Genomic DNA, 22,392 nt, shown 5'->3' with positions numbered 1-22,392 from the left:
GCTTACTGTTCAGTTCAGTTCAGTGGTTAGTGGTGCTGTTTTGACCGTGTATATATCAGTCTGTAAATACTTAGGAGTGTACTTGCCATTCATATGTTAGATTTTATATTTCATTTTAAGAACCTGCCACACTATTTTACGAAGTATAAAAATTGGCTGTGCCATTTTACATTCCTAACCAGCAAGTATTACTGTTTCTGTTTCTCTGCATCTCTTCCACAAGTGGCATTAGTTTTCCTTTACAATGAGTATGAGATGACATTTGATTATGGAGGGCTTCTCAGCCAGTCCTGAAGATACCTGATAAAACAGGATCAGATGAATGGGGCGGAGGTCCCCCTCTATCAGTGGACTTGGAAAGGAGCACAGTGGAGATGAGGGAGGGAAGGTGGGATTGGGAGGGAATGAGGGAGTGGGACATGGCTGGGGTACAGAGTTAATAAAATGTAACTGATAAGAAAAAAATAAAATAAAAAAAACAGAATTATTCTGTGAGGCCAAGACCCACTTTGAGGTTTTAGAATACTTAATTGTAGGACAATAGAGTCAGCACATATGCAAATGTTTAATGGGAGGTAATTTTAATCTTTCTAATCTTTTTATTCCTACTCTTAACATGTACATAAAAATAGATTTAGTCCCTAAAAAAAAATCATCTGATACATTATAAATATATTGGTCAAATAGATTTAGCCATTAGTTTTAGAAACATAATAGCTAATCTTGAGTGACTGAAGATGGCTTACAACAGTATATATCTGGGGTTTTTCCAGAAGTAGTTAGTTTTCTAAATACAGATTTAGATTTCATACTCCTTTAAATTAAAATTCTGAGTTTTGTGGTGTGCATAATTTGAACTGCTATTGTATGTTTGTTTTTAAGCCTGTGTGTTGGAAGGAAATAGACTATTGTGGATTTGTGGTTGAATGGCTGGAATTACCAGCCGGCTGTTGATGGTCATCTTTGGTGTCTTAAAATGATATTGGCAACGGACTGGAGGTATGTGGGAAGCAGGAAATGTTTGCAGCAGCTGTCATCAGTGCTTTGTGTGGGAAAGCAGCTTCTATTGGAAAAATACAAATAACAAACTCTATTAAAAATATAATTTCTCTTCATCCACTAGTTAGTACTTGGAGCAGCACAGTTTTCTAAGAATATACTTTAAGCAGGTAAAGGCAGATTGCAACTCTAAGAGGGTATAAATTAATCTAGAAACTGTAATACAGATTTGACAGAAAATCAAAAGGGGCTTTTCAGCAGTCTGAATAATGACTTATATTTATATAAATATAAGAAAGTGGCTTTCTATCTAAGAGTAGGAAACAAAAAGGTCTTTCTAGCCTCCCTGTTCAGGCACAGCAAGAGTGTTGGCTGTATTAGCATGCTTTAGTCCATTAGTGGCAGCTGACATAAGAAAAAATAACTGAGTGGGCTTCTAAAATCAGCATGGAGTTGTTTCTGAAATGCTCCCTACCACGTGTTTGCCAGTTTTGTGTTTGTTTGTTTGTTTGTTTGTTTGTTTCCTGCCCAGATGTGATATATTTAAACTATATTCACTTTCTTAAAATGTGCTTTTATTTGTTAAATACTTTATGAGTATATGGTCTTCAGCTATTTCAATCTAATAAAAAATCTAACTTAAAGTAAGTTTTTTCTATTTTTCCTACTCCCTCTTCCTACTAAAAACAAGCATTTTTAATGACAGACTTCCTTTTAGAGTTTTATTTTTCCTTTTACTTAAAAAATTTTATTACAGATTTGTTTTTCTATTTCCTCATTTTACTTGAATTTATATAATTTAAATAACATCTCATATATTTGGGAGATGTTCATTAAACATTATAATACTAATTTAACCTGATATAATTCTCTCAGAAGTATTTGCCAGTTTCAAAGTACACTGGGCATTTTGTTCAGGACACTCATTTCATTGTCTAAAGAGATAGGATGATCAAAAATAATCAGCCATTAACACTTGTCCTAAAAGCCTAGTATATAAGCTCGTATGGAAAAACACACCTATAAATCCCAGCAGTTGAGAGGTGGTGGCAAAAAGATCAGGGATTCAAAGCCATTCTCAGCCACTTAGTAAACGGAGGCCAGCCTGGGCTCATGATTTCACTGGTCGATCAGTCAGTGAAGTGGAGAGTGTAACCAGAACATGTTTCAACAAGTGGAGAGGAAAGACTGACACAGTATGACAAAAAGTTTTCTCAGGAAATGACTTGGAAATGGAGAAGCTTCAAGTGGCAGGTAGAAAGAATGTAATACAGTCTGTTCATCTCCTTGTGTGTTTGTTTTGAGTTTTATCCAAAAGCCCTTCTCCATTCTGGTGGCATTTGGGGTTGTTTTCAAGTGATTTTGTAGTTTGGGAACCAACTTCATATGAAGAAACAAAAAACCTAGAATTTCCAAAATGATCCTGTACAACAATAGATCATCTGGAAGTATCTCCATCCCTGATCTCAGGCTACACTACAGAAAAAAGTAATAAAAATGGCATGGTATTGGCATAGAAGCAGAAAGGTGGATCAGTGGAACCCAATAGAAGACCCAGAAATAAACCCACACACCTGTGAATAACTTGATTTTCAACAAAGAAGCCAAACCATTCAATGTAAAAAAGACAGCATCTTCAACACATGTTGCTCTAACCGGATGTCTACATGTAGAAAAATGCAAATAGATCCATATTTATCACCCTGCTCAAAACTAAAGTCCAAGTGGATCAAAGACCTCAACATAAAACACTAAATCAGTTAGAAGAAAAAGTGGGGAAGAGCCTGGAACTCATTGGCGAAAGAGAAAACTTTCTGAACAGAACACCAACAGCACAGGCTCTAAGAGCAACAATTGATAAATGGGACCTCATGAAACTGAAAAGCTTCTGGAAAGCAAAAGACATAGTCATTAGAACAAAACGACAGCCTACAGACTGGGAAAGGATCTTCACGAACCCTATATCTGGCAGAGGGCAGATATCCAGAATATATAAAGAACTAAAGTTAAAAAGCAATAAATCAAGCAATCCAATTAAAAAATGAGGTACGGAGCTAAACAGAGAATTCTCTGTAGAGGAAAATAGAATGGCAGAGAAACACCTAAAGAGATGCTCAACGTCCTTAGCCATCAGAGATCAGAGAGATGCAAATCAAAATGACCCTGAGATTTCACTTTACACCTATCAGAATGGCAGTGGTTAAAAACTCAAGTGACAACACATGCTGGAGAGGTTGTGAAGAATTGGGAACCCTCCTCCATTGCTGGTGGGAATGTAAACTTGTACAACTGCTTTAGAAATCAATCTGGCACTTTCTCAGACAATTAGGAATAGTGATTCCTCAAGATCCAGCTATACCACTCCTAGGCATATATCCAAAAGAAGCTCAAGTACACAACAAGGACATTTGCTCAACCATGTTTGTAGCAGCTTTATTCGTAATAGCCAGAACCTGGAAACAAACCAGATGTCCATCAACAGAGGAATGGATACAGAAATTGGGTACTTTTACACAATGGAATACTACTCAGCAATTAAAAACAAGGAAATCATGAAATTTGCAGGCAAATATTGGGAACTAGTAAAAGATCATCCTGAGTGAGGTATTCCAGGAGCAGAAAAACACACACGGTATATATTCACTTATATAGACCTATAAGATAGGATAAACATACTAAGATATATGCACATAAAGAAGATAAACAAGAAAGAGGACCCGGAATAAGATGATCAGTCCTCACTTAGAAAAACAAATGGGATGGACAGGGGAAGTAGGAGAAAACAAGTAACAGGACAGAAGCCTACCATAGAGGGCCTCTGAAAGACTGATTTTTTAATTTTTATTTAGAATATTTGCTATCAGTGCATAAAAACACTTCTTGAAGTTTAGATAGATAGATAGATAGATAGATAGATAGATAGATAGATAGATATGATCTTGTTGTCTACAGTATAAAGACCAACTTGGTCTTTATAGAGCTCTAGGCCAGACAAGGTTACATAGTGAGACCTTATCTCAAAAAAGTATGGCAAGTTCCTGTTTCTTCCTGCTGTGAACATAGGGCCTCTGCCCTCTGGCTTCAGGCTACCTCCCTCATGCCATGGCCCCAAAACAGTAGTCTGCAATCCTGCCTTAGTCCAAGATCGGCTGCTGCCCCAAAACTGGAGAACATGTTGGCATGTCCCAGCCTGCCAAAAGAAGAGAAAGAACAGCAAGAAGCAATTGAACATACTAATGAAGTACAAAATGAAATAGGCAGACTTAATGAACAAGCCAGTAAGGAAATTTTGGAAGTAAAACAAAATATAACAAACTTTGCCAACCGTTTTTTTCAGAAGAGGTCAGAATTGATCACCAGAATCCCCAATTTTTGGGTAACAGCATTTGTCAACCATCTACAAATGTCCATACCACTGGGGGAGGAAGACGAAGAGGCTCGGCATTATTTGACCAGAGTTGAAGTGACAGAATTTGAAGGCATTAAATCAGGTTACAGAACAAATTTTTATTTTTATGAAAATCCTTACTTTGAAAGTTCTGTACAAAGAATTTCATCTGAATGAGAGTGGTGACCCATCTTCAATGTCCACCAAAATCAAGTAGAAATCTGGAAAAGATGTGACCTGAGTGCTCAAGTCAAACGCAGAATGAACCCAGCGGGAAGTGGCAGCCAAAGAGCTTCTTCACCTGGTTCACTGACTGTTCTCATGCAGGTGCAGATGAGGTAGGAAAGGCCATCAAAGATGATATTTGGCCAAATCCCTTGCAGTACTAATTGGTTCCTGATATGGATGATGAAGAGGAAGGGTTGGAAGGCATTGATGAAGGAGATGAGGATGAAGGTGAAGAAGATGAAGATGATGATGAAGGGGAGGAAGAAGAGGAAGATGAAGATGAGGATGACTAGCACAGAAGACTGATGGATTCCAACTTTCTTTTTTATTATTGTTTTATTTTTTTAATTATCTCCAGTCCCTGGGAGCAAGCTGCAGTAATTTTTCTTCTCCTACACCTTATACACAATTGCCCTGTTTTGAGGTCTCTCTTAACACCATGGTTATCAACTTGTTTGGGAGGAAATAACCTTGAACAAAATACAACAGGAAAAGAGTCTAAAAAAAAAGGTGTAGCAAAAGTATTATTAGGAGAAAGTGTTGGCATTTTTAATACCAAAATTGTTGTATTTACTGAATTAATTAATTAATTAATATTATTTTTCAAGTCCAGTCACCATGTGACCTACTATACTTTCTTTCCATGCGTTTGTTTCCCCAAGCTGAGAGAATTCTAGGCTGTTTTCTCTACCCCTTTTGCTTCCTCTTTTGCTCATTTATAATCAAGTATCAGATAAGGTGATATATAATACCTGGCAGCAAAAGTAACTCATAAGCTTTCAAGCCAAACAACTATGTCATCTGCCTGTTTGGTTTCCATGGCTGTAATAAGGCACTATGACAAAAAGCAACGTGAGGAAGACAGTTTATTTCATCTTCAGAACTCTCAGATCACATTCTATTGCTAAGAGAAGTCAGAGGAGGAAGTCAAGGTAGGAACTAAAGCAGAAACGATGGCAGAGTACTGATTAATAGTGTGCTTATGGTGGCTTGCTCCGTTTGTTTTCTTATGCACCAGCCAGGACCGCCTGCACTACCCACAACGGACTGCATCCTCCCACATCAACCAGTAATCAAGAAAGTGCTCACAGGTTCGCCTCTAGACAATCTGAGGGGAGAATTTTCTCAGGAGAGGTTCCTCTTACCAAATAACTCTAGCTTGTGTCAAGCTGACAAAAACTAACTAGCATATCATCTTCTGTAAATCTCACGGTAATAGAACTCCTGACATAAAAAGTACTCTCTGTAGGAATTTTGTGGTAAAACATATGAGACCCCAAAGTCATAAAAACATAACCCTTGAGCTTTCTCCTCTTTTGCTATATTTATGACAGTCATCAATGATAAGTTGGTAACTGTGTTTTTATGGATTAAAACCAATACTCTGGTATTTCTTCCAAGTTGAAACATTCATATAAACAAGGTTCTATTTCCCAAATATTTCAGCAACATCAAGAAATTTCCCTTTTTATTTCATTATAATTTTCATGACTCAGACATTTAAAAGCAAAATGGCATATTATAATGGACTGGACATTGGTTTTCAAATATTACATTGTTTATACCATTGTCTACAATTTAGTGAAATGATAATTTTAGACTTTCCTAGTTTGTTTCATTTCATCTATTTTAATAAGGAATCTAGTTCTCTGTTAATGTCATAGAACCTCTTGTTAAATGATAGATCTATGATGTTCTATCTTAAAACTGGAATGAAGTTTTAATTCTTTTTATAAAAAGACTTGGTTTTGTAAAGGCATAGAATATGGGAATTATTTGTTGTTGGGGAGTGTATTTTCTTCTTATGTAAGCTTTTGATTCAAAGGTATAGCAGATATCAGCTAAATAAAAAAAAAAGTTTTCTAAACTTACATATGTAAATAAATTCTCTCTGTCTTGTTAGCCACCAGCTCTGCCCACCTGGAGGATCTTGCCTACCTGGATGAGCAGAGACATACTCCTTTGAGAACTTCTCTTCGAATGCCAAGACAGAGCATGGCTGGTGCTCGCACACAGCAGGATCTAAGAGGTCAGAATACAGAGGGCTGAGGGGTGCCAGAGTACAAGGGAAAATAGACCCCCCCAAAAAAGGGGGCCTTTTTCGCCTATCCTCAAGCTTAATCTTCCTTTTAAGAAGTGAGATGATCTGCTTTAATGTGTAACTAGATAAGTCCACAAATATATTGTACTCATAGAAGCATGTTGTCATTTTGAAAGAAGCAAAATGGAAAAAGCAGATAGTGGTGGAAGAAACAACCTTTTTAATGTCCTGGATTTCAGAGGTAACTGCTGACCTTCAGCCCTGATCGGATTGGAGGGGAACTGTATATTAATGTGCGTTTTACCATAGAATTTCTGTCATCTTGATCTAATGGACATTTCTAGTAGCATGTGATACATTTATTTTCTTGGTGTTTCACACAGTGCTGGCAGCATCTAACCAACACTTACGAACCTATTAGTTTCTTTTCTCATCTTATGGCAGAATACATAGCATCGTAAGCATGGAAGAGTTTATTGTAGCAAAGAAGTCGAGGCAGCTGGTCACACTGGAAGCAGGGAACATGAGTGCCGGTGTGCAGGCTCACGCTCTTGTTTTTAGTCAGTGCAGGACCCCACCCTCTGGGAGGTTACTGTCAGCATTCAGGGTGGGTCTTCTCTCCTCAGTTAATTGTTTCTGGAAATGTCTTCATGGACACTCCACAAAGGTGTGCTTCTATGATGACTGAATCCATTCATAAACTTAACTGTTATAGGAACCTGCATCTTTATCTCCTCTGTGGCAGTGTACATGCTTCTATAAGAGAAGCAAAATCTTTTATTCCATTCTATTATGAGAATGAGAAGTCTCATTGAGGAGACTGTTCATGCTCTCTGTGCCCCTTTGCTCAAAATGAACCTTCTCTGATAGCTTTTAACAGTGTTTCTCTGATACCTAGAAATCTATAGCTCAAGCATCTATTTTACTTTATAGCTTATGTTCAAGTTGCTTTTGCTTTCCCATTTGCCCTATTTCTTACCCCAAGCAATGTAGTGACACATGCATTGCTCACACAGGAAAGAACTTATTTATGCCTACTGCTCATTCTGGAAACCATTTACCTCTTTCCAGTAATGGCTAAGCAAATGGAAGCATAAAATGATTGATTATCATTATATGTTACCATAGTCACATTAACAGTAGTTAATAATCTCTTAGTTTGGTTCCTAATCTTTCTTCGTAATATTTATCATTTCTGTAGTTTACCATATACTGGTTATGTGGCATATTCAGTTTTCTAATTGCTCATCTAGAAAATGGAATTTTTTTTGCTCAGTAGACTTAAGGACATTTGCCACCAATCCTGATGACCTGAGATTGATTCTCAGGACCCACATAGTAGGAGAGCTGATTCTTAAAAGTTGTGCTCTGACATCCACACATGCATACACACACTAAATAAATAAGTATGTGTAATAAATAATTTTTCGAAAAGAAAATAGAATTATGTCAAACACTACTTTAGGCTGTTCATACCCAAAGCTTGAAAAGATTTGACGAGAGACTAAATAATTTGTTTCAGGACCACAATGCACAGGAGTATTAAATAAAACTGAACACAACTGTCTGGACTTTCAGATTTGTTTGCATATCTGCCACATTGAAATCACTTTGTATTTCATTACTAAAAAACATAACAATGTTTCATTTTCTCATTTTCTGATCATAGGCATTATGCTATATAATTTATATATATATATAAACAGAAGTGAAATGCATTAATTTTTCTATATTGAGTCCTCTTGTTACTTAATATCACATGATATCTGGTTCTGTTATCTAAAGATTTAATAAGATTTTGATGATACAAGAGCATATCAATTCTGGTGAGGTTGATGTTTACACAGAGATAGCAGTTATATCTTGATTATAACAAAGATTTTTTTCATTATTGAGTTTCAACCTAAACGTTCAGATGATTAAAATGCATCCAAAGATTTTTCCAGAGTATACCTACTTTTTAACAAAGCCTGAATAGTGTGTTTCTAATGACCCTAATTTCATATTCCTTGCAAAAATTTACATTACTACTCAAGCTGGGCCTTTCCTGTTAGTGAGGGTGCTGTGTTCGCGGTTCCCACTAGTGAGGGCGCTGTGTTCACGGTTCCCACTAGTGAGGGCGCTGTGTTCGCGGTTCCCACTAGTGAGGGCGCTGTGTTCGCGGTTCCTACTAGTGAGGGCGCTGTGTTCGCGGTTCCGTCTCCTCAGGGTGTTGCTGTTTCTCAAGAGGCTCCACAGGGCAATCTATATGATTAGAACATGCTTTCCAGATGAGTGTATTAATCCAAAAGGGACAGAGTGTTTATTTAGTAGTTTATCCTTCTAAAATTAGCATACTCAGGTAGAAGCTCTGAAGAATAATCAAATCCTAAAAAGTAACGTGTTCTCTTGATTACTGCTTACAAAGAAATTGGATGACTTATGATATGAAAAAAAATATATTGATGAGAAAAGAATGCAAACTTAACTTGGACAGACTAAAGATGATCTTAGAAAGCCTTTTATAATTTATGCTCATTATGTCTATAACTTTCACAATTTTAGGTTCATAATCAAATTGTTTTCCTTACTTCATTTTCAGAAGCTTACTAAGTTGTTTCAAAATTTCATTAAGAACATACAGATTACAGTCAATTTTAGTTTGAAATCTATTTTTTCTAGTTGGAGTTGAGGCAAAATTACATTATTCCACCTCAAAAGAAAAAAAAGCAATAAAATGATTGATGATGACTTCAGTATTCTGTACTTCTAGATGGCAGTGAGATGGCTCAGCAAGTAAAGGGACCCAGAAGTGGAAGGGGAAAACTCCTACAAGCTGTCCTTTGATCTCTACCCACTCACTGAGACACACAAAAACTAAATGTGAAAATAATTGAATATATTTCCAGCTTAGAATATTTGTATACACACACACGTTTACATTTTAAAGTATTACTTACGTTCAATGAAGTAGTTTTTTTCTTTATTCATTTTTTTTCAGTACAGCTGTTCTGACCAACTGTTCTACCAAAAATCGATGCTTACTTTAGAAGTTCAATATTTCTATTTGATCACTGTTTTGTTAGTGTGGGGTTATGCTAAAAGTACCCTGAAACATCTCTTTTGACAATCTCAATGAGGGCAGTCTTTCATGCCGCAGAAAAGACAAAAACTACGCTTGCTACCTATTAAGAGAAAAAGAAGTAATTGGTTTTTACAGGTAGAAGTAATGTATTCTATGATAGAACATTGAAAGGGAACCAGGGAGTTAAATACAAAATATGAAAGCTAGCATAGTGATTTCAGATAATAGCTACTTGTGGCAAATTAATGAGAAATTATTAGTGATAGGCCCTGACCTGCCTGTTAAATTATAGTCATACTGTTTGGCTTGGAGAGATTACATGTTAACAACTAAAACTTCATTTCTCAATATATGTTGGTTTTCTTAGGTCCTTTACTACATCTCATTACATAAAGACATTTGGAGACTTTCTGTTTAATGACTTTGGTGCTTTGGTGCACACTAGGATAGAGGGCATGTGTGCAAATGATTGTCTGGTTCATTGGCACAAGGTCTGTAAAATTGACCTGGCTTTTTTAGAGCAGTTGGTCAGAGCAGCCGTATTGAAAAAGAAATGGCTAACTTGGCTTCAAGTTCCTGCTTTCAGATCAGTAAGTTTAATTTTCACTAAATAAAATCAGTGTCTCACAGTGTATATGAGTCCTTCACGTTTCTGACATAATGTATTCTTTATGAAGCTGACTAAGATGCATGTCATGAGCTGAATGCTATTGCCTTAGCCCACTGAGTCATGTAACCCTGGGCCTGCTTAGTCACCTGATTACTGCCTAGCTGACGGGCACGCTCACAAGGGAGTATTTCCATCAGCATTTATCACGGTTGTTCATTTTTATAAGCAATTTTAAATGTTCTTCTTAAGTAAATTAAAAAACTAGAGGAAACCTGTGTCCCCAGAAATGTCTGCATATGACTGTTAGATAGTAGCCTGTGTGCTCTGGTTACATGAGGCCATTCCTGTCTCCACAGCCAACTCTCCTGCACAGTGCCGTAAAAGGTGAAAAGTCATGATTTACACTGAATTTCTTTCAACATCTGACAAAAATGAAACTATGCCTTATTAGAGTAGTCTGGCCATGACTTTTAAATTTTTATTACACTTTGTTTGTTTTGTGAGGGTAAGGGGGTGCGCATGGCTGAAGCGTGCATGTGCAGATCAGTTGACAACATGCAGGAGCTGGTTCTCTCCTCCCACTGTGTGTGTCCTGGCTGTCAGGCTTGGCAGGAAGCACCTTCACCCACTGAACTCTCTGGCTACCCTCATGTTTTCTTTGTTTTGTTTTGTTTGTTTTAACTAACCACTATGGTATAGTTGTTCTGCACACACACAGATCTTACTTGGTAAATTACTAAAACCCAAATAAGAGTTAATACATAAATAGTTTTCCTACTAGACCTGCAAGGGAAAAATAACCTTTGAGAAAGAGATTTTATACACCACAACATCTTATAAGAGATGTTTCCAGCTGAATTAAACTTAAAGAATCAACTTCCAGATTAAGATTCCCATCACTTGGCTAATGTCTTTGCAAAACATTTTTAATTCTTTAAAATGACTTAAGTTTTATATGCGAAATATTTTTATGGAACAATTTCCCAAGATACTAATAAAATTATAGAAATGGAAATTTCATTATAAAATTTTATTAATAAAAGTTCACTTAGAAATGTTATTCCTTCATGTCAGAGACAGTCCCTGTTCAAAAAAAAAAAGAAATGTTACTCTTACTAAGACATCAGCAAAATGGCTGGATACTAAATTAACTCAAAAAAATCAGTAGCCCTCCTGTATACAAAAGACAAAAGGGCTGAGAAAGAAATTAGGGAAACAACACCCTTCACAATAGCCACAAAGGACATAAGTACCTTGGTGTGAACCTAACCAAGAAAGTCAAAGACTGTATGAAAAAATTTTCCAGTCTCTGAAGAAACAATTAGAAGAAGATATCAGAAGATAGAAAGTTCTCCCATGCTCATGGCTTGGCAGGATTAACATAGTAAAAATGGCCATCTTACCAAAAGCAATCTACAGATTCAATGCAATTCCCATCAAATTATCAACACAATTCTTTACAGACCTTGAAAGAAAAATTCTTACCTTCATATGGAACAACAAGAAACCCAGAATTGCTAAAACAATTCTCTACAGTAAAATCTCTTCAGGAGGTATCTCCATCCCTGATCTCAAGCTGTACTATAGAGCAACAATACTAAAAACTGCATGGTACTGGCATAGAAATAGACTGGTGGATCGATGGAATCAAATAGAAGACCCTGACATAAATCCACACACTTACGGACACCTGATTTTTGACAAAGATGCCAAAAGCATTCAATGGAAAAAAGACAGCATCAACACATGGTGCTGGTCTAACTGGATGTCTACATGTAGAAAAATGCAAATAGATCCATACTTACCACCCTGCACAAAACTAAAGTCAAGTGGATCAAAGATCTCAACATAAAACCAGACACACTAAAACGCTTAGAAGAAAAAGTGGGTAAGAACCTTGAACTCATTAGCACAGGAGACAACTTCCTGAACAGAACACCAACAGCACAGGCTCTAAGATCAACAGTCAATAAATGGGACCTCATGAAACTGAAAAGCTTTTGTTTTTTTAAATAAGTGTCCATGGGAGAGAGATGATTAAATGGTCTCACTAAGTGTCTGTTTTGGTTCAAGATGTGGGAAGTGATTGCAGTTAGACACTGTCCTAAACAATTATAGTTATTCTTCATAGTTGTTCTGTTTACCTTACTTGAAGATGCAAAAACTAACAAATTGCTAACATACATAACTAGCTTAAGATCACAATATAACAACAGACAGATCCAAACTGAAGCACCTTAGGCCTGCTTCCACCGAGTTACCCATTCTGCCATGCTTTCCTGCCTGTCTGAAAGGTGTTTCTCCTTTATTTATTAAACAGAATTAATATAGTATAAATATTTTTCAGACCATTGTCTTTGTACTATTTTTTATAGGACCTGATTCAAATTGTTTCACATCTTCAAAAATTTATTTCCTGAGATAGGAAAACTTGCCTTCATTAGCCTTTTCCTGAAGACCCAAAATAAACAAGGCTTGGCTCCTGCCAGTTAATCAGCCCTTATGCAAACTTAATAGACAAGTGATGCCCTGCCTTGGTTAAATATTTTTCTCTTCGTCTTTTTTTTTTAAGCTTTCTTTTATGTATTGTATGTGTAAGTATATGTGTGTGTACACAGAGATCAGAGGATAACATGCTGGAGTCATTTCCTTCTACCAATGAGGATGCTAGAGATCAAATTCAAATCATCAGACTTCGTGGCAAGTGTCTTTACCTGCTGAGAACTGTCTTCCCAGCCCTAAATATTTCTTAAAAATAAATAAACCAATCCAGGCAGTAGTAGCACACACCTTTAATCCCATCACTCAGGAGGCAGAGGCAGGTCGATCTCTGTGAGTTGGAGGCCAGCCTGATCTATAGAGTGAGTCCAGGACAGCCAAGGATACATAAAGAAACCCTGTCTCAAAAAAAACTAAAGAAAGAAAGAGAATAAATAAACCAGACCTAGTGTGCCATGGAACATGCTCACCCACAGTCTTACATACATACACACACACACAATAATAATAATAATAATAATAATAATAATAATAATAATAATAATGTTTTTAAAACCTAAAACAATATATACAAGACTAAACTGGGTGTTGGTGCACTCAGACCCATAATCCCAATATTTGGGAGGCTGCTGAGAAAGGATTGCAAGTTCCGTGCCAGGCCTGAGCTACCTAGAAAAACCCTGTCTAAATAAATAAGCCTTTTGGGCCATGAGTGAGTGAGTGAGTGAGTGTGTGTGTGTGTGTGTGTGTGTGTGTGTGTGTAAAATTTTCAGGTTTTTGTTTGAGACATGGGTGTTCTGTCTCTTATTCTATGTGGAGAATTGTATGCATGAACTTTAAGAATGAGCCTGAAGTTCTTTTTTACTCTGAGGAACAGAGGTGCTTCCAAGGTAGGCTTTGAATTCGTTATGGAAGGATGCAAGCTTTCATTTGTAGCATAGGGTCTGTCTATGTTCTGTGCGACCTTTCTTCTGCCAGTCCTGTAACTGACTTCATTTTAAGTGACTCATGGTGTTTTCCATGAGTAAGTCTGCTTTAGTTAAAAGCCGTTGAGAGCTCTCGTGCCTACTTTCCTTTCTATTTCTTCTCCTTCTCTAGCTGTTCTTATTTATGTTGTATTTATTTATGTAAGTTTTTATGTTTTTATTTGGATGAGCAGGTTTGTTAACTTTAGTACATCATTGGTTTATTTGGTTTTTATTTTAAGGTTTACCCTTGCCTTAAAAAAAAAAATAAAGACTTTTTTTCTCTAAACCTAAATATATAGTTGTAACTACTGATGAGCCCGTAAGAGAATAGTCCTAGAAATGGTTGATATGTTGCTACAAGAAGCATAATTTACATTGAAAAGATGCACACCCTAACTGAGTCCGAATGGTTTGGGTTACATTTGTTTGTTAATTTTGTATGTATCTGTGTGAACATGTGGGCTTGAGCATGCACCCTAACATGTTCCTGTGGGAGTCAGTTCCCTCCTTCTACCATGTGAGTCCTGAGGCTTGAACTCTGATCAGGTCTGGTGGCAAGCACCTTTATCCACTGAGCTATCCGACAAGCTGAAGAGTGTGGTTCTCATATCCCTTGAAAAAGTTTTTTCAAAGTTCATCTTATTTGGATGCTTTGTTAAAATGTTTTTTCAACATATTATTTTGCTGAAAACTTTGTCAGATATACATAGAGTTGAAAAATTAATAAGTGTTTATATGCCCACCACCTAGATTTTATCTTTTTTACTGTATATCTTTTCATCTACTCACATCATACTATACCTGTCCTACAAGCATTTGAAAGTAAATTCGGATAGTATAGTTTACTGGAATATTTTTAAAAGGGTTTGGTGGGATAGTCTTCTGCCTTCTTGCTTCTCTGGGAATGCTGTCTGGTGCCAGCAGTGGGAAAGCTACATACTATTATTGAATAGTACAAATTAAGTCTTCTTTTTTCCCTTAGGGCCATTGTAGTTGCAGTAGTAACTTCTCAGTGGAATATTTTGGTGGTTTCTACTGTGGAAAAGCTCTTTGAAACTAGCTGATATCCGAAATAAAGAAACATTCATTACAAATGAATCTGACAGAATATTTGTTACTTCCCTGTCCCACAGTCCCATCCTAAATTTATGGTTGGGTACATTAAAAATATGGCTTTCTTTTCACGTCAGTCTGACAAAGTCCTAGGTGATGAGGTACAGAAACTGTTTCTTGGCTGTTCTTGGTGCTTGCAGTTGTTTTACCATATGGAACTGGTCTAATTTTGTCTGTGTTCTTCTCTTGAGAGTTTTGTGAATATATTACATTTTTAGAAAAATTTTAAAATAACTTTTTAAAATGTCAAAGCCTTCTCAGTAGGATAAGATGTGATGCAGCATTATGTCAATAGGAGAATGTTGTTCTGTCACACTCTGTACCCAGTGTTGACCTAGGACTCTCTATAGAGCCTAAGCTGACCTCCAACTTGAAGTGATTCTCTTGACACTGCCTCACAAATACTGAGATTACGGGCATGTGCCATCGTGCCCAGTGCCAGAAGTTACCGTAATTGAATTATTCTCTAAAACAAACGTTTACATTGAATCATTCCTACTTACTCTGGATTATAAATTAGCATTGGTCAGATTCATGAAAGCAAAATCTAAAGTAATCTTAGATTACTTTAAGAGCTAAGTCTGCAGCTCAGCCTCTCAGTAACTACTCTCACTGGGAATGCAATCTCTGCCCAAGCGTGTCTCCTTCCTCCCACAGTCATGCAGAGCCACACAGGCTTCTCACACGAGTGCCAAGGATCTGAACTCGAGTCTTCGTGTTTGAACAGCAGGCACTCTTTTTCCACAGATCTATCTCCTCAGCCCAAATATAATTCTCAAAGGCAAGTACAAAGACAGTTAGGAGACAAACAGTGATAAGCTTAATTAATCTTCATGTAATGCTCACATCCTGTGGAGAAGATGCAATATAATAGAAAAGGCCAGGATCTTGCAGTCAAAATTAAGGTTTTATTCAAACTTTGAAATCAGATATATGGACTTAGGTCTCTGGTCCTAAACTGTAAAAGAAACTTTTATTTGCCTGCTTCAATTGTTGTCTCAGAGGATTATTGCCTCCATCTAACCTACACCTAGACCTAGAAGCTTCTAGCCTCTGCACATCTAATCTAGGCCTCTGAGACTTACTGCTTATTAAGCTCACACTATCTTGTCTTACTAAGCTCTGGGCTTGCTGGTTCAACTCAGCTGTTCTGGCTCAAACTCCTCTCCCTGCTGACTTATTCAGTCTGGCTTTTCCCTTGGTCTCTGAATTGCTCTGCTTGGCCTCAAACTAACTCCAGCAATCTTTCCTAATCTTTCTGGCTTCTCTCATTTTCTGGCTCATTCTGTCTTCACTTGTGTCTAGCTTGTTTTCTTATCTAACCTGTCTCTGTAAAACTCTCCCGATAAGACTGCCTCCTTTCTCTCCCATTCTCTGTGTTGCTCCCTTAAGTAGATTCCTTTTCCTCTCATTGCCATGAGGAACCTTTCTCTGATTCATCACTTTTCCTGCCACTCGATTAGCCATCACTTTCAAACATAGGTAGTTCTTTCTACAAACTAACTTCACCTCCATTGCTTGGTGTTAAAGGCGTGCACCACCACGCCTGGGCCTAAACTTTTATTTACCTGAAACTTACTCTATACCAGGCTGGCCTTGAACTCAAATCTGCTTGCCTCTGTCTCCTAGATTAAAGGTATGTTTGTAGTCCACCCTGATTATACAGACCTAGAAGATCTTTGGATGTGATCTCTTGCCAGAGCAGCCATGTTCCAAATTAAAATTTCTCTACACTAAATAGATGAACACATCTATAAAAATATTATAAAAATTTTGTGAAAGTCCATGATTTCTCTTCTGATCAGAAGAGCTCACCCCTGAGGCAGGCCTGAGCAAGGATTGCCCTCACTTCCTTTTTACCTCCTTAAGGCATGTATCAATAGGCCATGCCATATGGTCCTTGTATTTTCTCCTTCCTCTCTGGCGTTCTGACACAGCCAGCTCACACTTTCTTTCTCCCTCTTCCTACCCAGCTTCTTCCCCTCCTCACTACCCACTCCTGTCCTCTAGGAAGAGTACTCAGATATTCAAGAACCCCTCCAAATTGTTAGCCACTGATGCAAATGACAGAAGGTGATGAGGATTTGATCTTAGCCATTCTGATGGCTGTAAGGTGAAATCTCAGGGTCATTTAGATTTTTATCTCCCTGATGACTAAGGACGTTGAGTATTTCTTTAAGTGTTTTTCTGCCGTTCTATATTCCTCTACAGAGAATTCTGTTTAGCTATGTACCCCATTTTTTAAATTGGATTACTTGATTTATTGCTTTTTAACTTCTTTAGTTCTTTATATATACTGGATATTAGTCCTCTGTCAGATAGAGGATTGGTGAAGATCCTTTCCCAATCTGTAGGCTGTCGTTTTGTTCTGATGACAGTGTCCATTGCTTTACAGAAGCTTTTCAGTTTCATGAGATCCCATTTATTGATTGTTGATCTTAGAGCCTGTGCTGTTGATGTTCTGTTCAGAAAGTTGTCTCCTGTGCCAATGAGTTCTAGGCTCTTCTCCACTTTTTCTTCTAACTGATTTAGTGTGTCTGGTTTTATGTTGAGGTCTTTGATCTACTTGGACTTTAGTTTTGTGCAGGGTGATAAATATGGATCTATTTGCATTTTTCTACATGTAGACATCCAGTTAGACCAGCACCATGTATTGAAGATGCTGCCTTTTTTCCATTGTATGGTTTTGGCTTCTTTGTCAAAAATCAAGTATCCATAGGATTAGATGTAGCCCATGGAAGCTCAGTCTCCAAGTGGGTTCCCAAGTAGGGGAACAGGGACTGTTTCTGACATGAACTCAGTGGTTGGCTCTTTGACCGCCTCCCCCTTCATGGGGGGAACAGCCTTACCAGGCCACAGAGGAAGACAATGCAGCCACTCCTGATGTGACCTGATAGGCTAGGGTCAGAGGGAAGGGGAGGAGGACATCCCTATTAGTGGACTTGGAGAGGGGCATGGGAGGAGATGAGAGAGGGAGGATGGGATTGGGAGGAAATGAAGGAGGGGCCTACAGCTGAGATACAAAGTGAATAAACTATAATTAATATAAAAAAATTTAATTCAAAAAATTGTAAAATTCTACATATCGATTACTTTTGTGTTTTAACTGATGTACACATTCACAAATTCTCTATTTTGTCTAAGTTGCAATGGAGTAAATGCATTTTATAGCAAAAAAGAAGAAAGTGATGAGGAGTACTGAGGAATCAGTCCATTCATTCAAAGAGCCACAAACTGTCAAAACTAACTGTTCAGCATTTCACCTCTCTAGAATTTAAGCAAAACTTAACCAGGAGGATGTTAAATTAAAATGATATTTAATTTCAACATTTGATGAATCTTTAAGACTCCCAGTTGACTATCAGGATAGTGGAACAGAGACTTTAGAGACCAGCTGACAAGGAAATAGTCTTTGTAAAACTGTTTGAGAGAGCAAGGCACAGTGGCATGCTCTTGGAGTCCTGGCTTTGGGAGGCTGAAGTAGAAAGCCTGCCTGAGCCCAGGAGTGTGAGACCAATCTGAGCAACATACTGAGACTTTGTCTCAGAATAATGACTACTACTGCTTCAGAAAAGTCACATGAAAGGGCTATACTATTGAAACAAGGAACAATAGCAAGCCTTCAAAGGAAGAACTCAGAATCTCTGCCTACTTACCACATAATAATATTCAAACTGAACTTCTCAAAAATTACAAGACATAAAAAATTACATATTTCTATTCATCAGAAAAATTAAACTGACAAAAGTTATCCTGAAGAATCTGAGACATTAGACTTTGGCAGGCAAAGACTTTAAACCAGCTGAACTAAACATGCACTGTGAAAGGAAGCAGCAGGTTTAAGTTAAAATAAGAGGGTTGGTGATGCAGCTCAGTTAATAGTATTTGATCCCCAGCACTTCATAAACCAGATGTGAGGCTGAGGCAGGAGGGATTGTAGCCTATGCAATGAGAGACTCTGTCTCAAAATAAAATAAAAGAGAAAGGAGTAAACAAGAGTTGAGTTACATTACAGATTCTGAGAATCTGCCGAGGGCTTTTAGATTTCATATGGCAGAAGGGGCCATTAGAACTTTTAAAAGGAATAATGTAATCATTGTAACAAAAATTGTTCTGATATCATATTCAATATTGCTGGGTCGATATGCTGAATCACTTTTGCCCGGAAGTGGCGCCTCTTAAATCAGAAGCTAAACACAGGTCTCCAAACTCGAGCCAGGCTCAGGTAGATGCAGCAGGCCTTATCAGGCCCAACACAATATGAGATGTCTGATGCAGTAAGTAAAGTTAGAAAAGCCAAGTCCAAAGCTGAAGAATTAACAGGGAAAGCCTGAAGGAGGGAAGTGGGAACTCTTAGGAGTCAACAGAAGTGACTAGGATAAGAAATCTTTTAAAGGAAAAATACTCAAGCTTAGGAACAGGCTGAGATTGCTAGGGCAAGTTTTATTCTTTTTTTTTTTTTTTTTTTCTTTTTGGCCTCCAAACTTTGTATCCTTTATTGTTTTTTTTAATTTATTATTTATTCACTTTGTTTTTTGTTTATTTTTTATTTTTATATAAATTACAGTTTATTCACTTTTTATCCCAGCTATAGTCCCCTCCCTCATTCCCTCCCAGGCCCACCCTTCCTCATCTCTTTCCATGCTCCTCCCCCAGTCCACTGATAGGGGAGGACCTCCTCCCCTTCCATCTGACCATAGCCTATCAGGTCTCATCAGGACTGGCTGCATTGTCTTCCTCTGTGGCCTGGTAAGGCTGCTCCCCCATCAGGGGGAGGTGATCAAAGAGCCAGCCACTGAGTTCATGTCAGAGACAATGAACTCCCCTCACTAGGGAACCCACTTGGAGACTGAGCTGCCATGGGCTATATCTGTGCAGGAGTTCTGGGTTATCTCCATGCATGGTCCTTGGTTGGAGTAGCAGTCTTTGCTAAGACCCCTGGGCCCAGATTTTTTTGGTTCTGTTGGTCTCCTTGTGGAGCTTCTGTCTCCTCCAGGTCTTTTTATCTTCCCCTTCTTCCATAAAATTCCTTGCACTCTGCCCAAACTTTGGGTATGCAAGTTTGAGTCTTAAAAACAGGATTTTCATTTTAAGTACATTCTGGAGACATGTGTGGACTCTGGTACAGTGACAAAACACTTCACTGTTCTCTACTCCTAATATATGAAAATCCTTCCAATGAGATTTCCTAGAGTGGATCCCTTCTTCATTATTCATTCACCCAAAAAGTGTTTCTTGATGCTTTACTGTAGACCTCATATTCTGTATATGTTGTTGATAAGGTGATGGCTCCTGCCTCTATACAGCTTACACTGCAATTAAGGAAATGAGAATAAATAAGGAAGCAACAAACAAAAATAAGCTCTTGTATTAGATTACAACGTGAGAAAAGGAAATAAAATGCTATTTTGTTAAATCACTGATAGAAACAAATCTGTTTCTGATAGAAGCCTTTTGCATAAAGAAAATGATGGCAATAGAGGAACACACTTTATAAAATTATCAATCAAAGGAAACCTCTCTGATAGAGTAATATTTAAAGTAAAACCTGAAGAATAAAAAAAGAGCTTACTAGGTGAACAGCCAAAGAAGGAATCCTTAAGTAGTGAGCATAGCAGGTGGGAACCAGAGCACCGAAGTAGCTTGGACCTAGAGATTCTTTTATATTAGGAAGGGGTCCAGATCATCCAGAGGCTTGGGAAGATCTTGCAGGCTCATGGGAAGGAGTAGAGGACCACTGGAGACTCTTATGTAAGGAGTAATATGGTCCTTTTTGTCATCAGACAGGTCCAGTGCCGGCATTGGTCGTTCTCGTCTCAGTCAGAGCTACAAATATCAAAGAGAAAGGCGCCATTTTACTACCTCTGTTTTGCTAAAGCAAATCTTGTGAACTCTATTCCTTTTCAGACTTCCTGTCTTTCCTATGTGAGCAAGCACTCTCTGCCCTTTATATAACATGATATTAATTTCCAGCCCACCTGTCTTAGGCATTCAGACCTAATCCTTCACATATGCCTCCTCCCAGTGGCCTTTGTAACATTAGGGAAACAAGTGTAGGATTGATGCTCTGTGGAGTTCAAACTCAATGCAGTACTTAGGTGGGTATAAAACTGCCACAGAATCAATACAGAATGTGGTACAAGTCTTTAATTTTTCTGTAGAGATTAATTCAGCAGATGGTATTGATTACTTGAGTTAAAAATTTCAATTTGAGCATATTCCAATGTGTCTCAAGTTTTAATTCTTTCTCCCTACATGTTGAGATTTGTTTCTAATTCATATTGAGAAGAAAACTTTAAAGTAAGAAAACTATTTCTACACAGTGATAAAATCTCATTTTATAACAAGATTTGGATTCTTCTCACTTCCATAAGCCCTTAGATTTGAAACTAGAAAAATGTCAAGATTTATTTTTCCTTTACAGAAGGCTTGCTTTCGGCAAGTCTTATACCACTCCATTCTTTCCGTTTTTATTGGCATCTCCCTACTTCATATCCTCTTAGCATTTTCCAGGACTTCTGCAGTAGGAAGCCTTCAAGGTGTCTTTTCTTTCTTCAGTGATGTCACCCTTGTGTTAGACCCACTTCAGTAAGCCATTGCCATAAGGGAGGCGTAAGTCACGTGCTTAATCTGACAATGAAACCATCCTGACAGAAAGAGCTGATTTTTTATTTCAATCATTCTGTAATACATCAAATTTTTGGTCATTTCAGATCTCTGGGTTTTTTTTTTTTTACTTTCTTTTTTTTAATTATTATCATTTATTATCATTTATTCACTTTGTATCTTGGCTGTGGCCCCCTCCCTTGTCTCCTCCCAATCCCACCCTCCCTCATTTCCTCCCATGCCCCCCCCCCCAGTCCACTGATAGGGGAGGTCCTCCTCCCCTTCTATCTGACCCTAGCCTACCAGGTCTCATCAGGGCTGGCTGCATTGTCTTCTTTTTTGGCCTGGCGAGGCCGCACTCCACCCCTACACCCCAGGGGAGGTGTTCAGAGAGCGTGCAACTGAGTTCAAGTCAGAGACAGCCCCTGTTCCCGTTACTAGGGACACTACTTGGACACAGAGTGATGGGCTACATCTGAGCCGGATTTTAGGTCCTCTCATGCATGGTCCTTGGTTGGGGTATCAATCCCTGCAGGACCCCCTTGTTTTGAGTAGAGATATGAAATGTGTAGGTTAAAAAAATTTTAAATAATAAAGTAAATATGTATTTTTCACATGTATGCATATTGATTACAGGAAAAAAAAAACAAAACAAAACACCCAGAGTATAAACGTGCTTCTTCAATTTACTGTTCATTTGATTGTTAGATTTAGTTAACGTCATTATGGATCATCCTTACTCTATGTGTGTGTAAGATTACAGTTTAGTTTTAGGCTTTTTTAAAGCATCTACGTTTGTAGTGTATGTCCCTGTGCAGTGGGAGTATGAAGTCAGTACTGCATGTCTTCCTCCAGCACTCTCCGCTTGTTTTGTTC

The 22,392-nt window shown here is 37.9% G+C and overlaps 1 protein-coding gene and 1 pseudogene across 11 annotated transcripts in view; both read left to right on the top strand.

The window, feature by feature from the left end:
- Tanc2 (tetratricopeptide repeat, ankyrin repeat and coiled-coil containing 2) overlaps positions 1-22,392 on the top strand; it is a 304,530-nt gene that overhangs the window by 179,327 nt on the left and 102,811 nt on the right. For all 11 annotated transcript variants that reach the window (XM_060386550.1, XM_060386548.1, XM_060386546.1 and 8 more), the window contains one exon: positions 6,519-6,644. In XM_060386550.1, the coding sequence (XP_060242533.1) occupies positions 6,519-6,644 (126 nt within the window). The remainder of the gene's footprint in view (positions 1-6,518; positions 6,645-22,392) is intronic.
- On the top strand, positions 1,833-5,096 carry LOC132655382 (protein SET-like; annotated as a pseudogene).

The sequence above is a fragment of the Meriones unguiculatus genome, chromosome 7 (genome assembly GCF_030254825.1).
Source record: "Meriones unguiculatus strain TT.TT164.6M chromosome 7, Bangor_MerUng_6.1, whole genome shotgun sequence".
NCBI classification, from domain to species: domain Eukaryota; kingdom Metazoa; phylum Chordata; class Mammalia; order Rodentia; family Muridae; genus Meriones; species Meriones unguiculatus.
The sequence above is the reverse complement of the archived record's forward strand: the minus strand, read 5'-3'. Positions and strand labels throughout refer to the sequence as shown.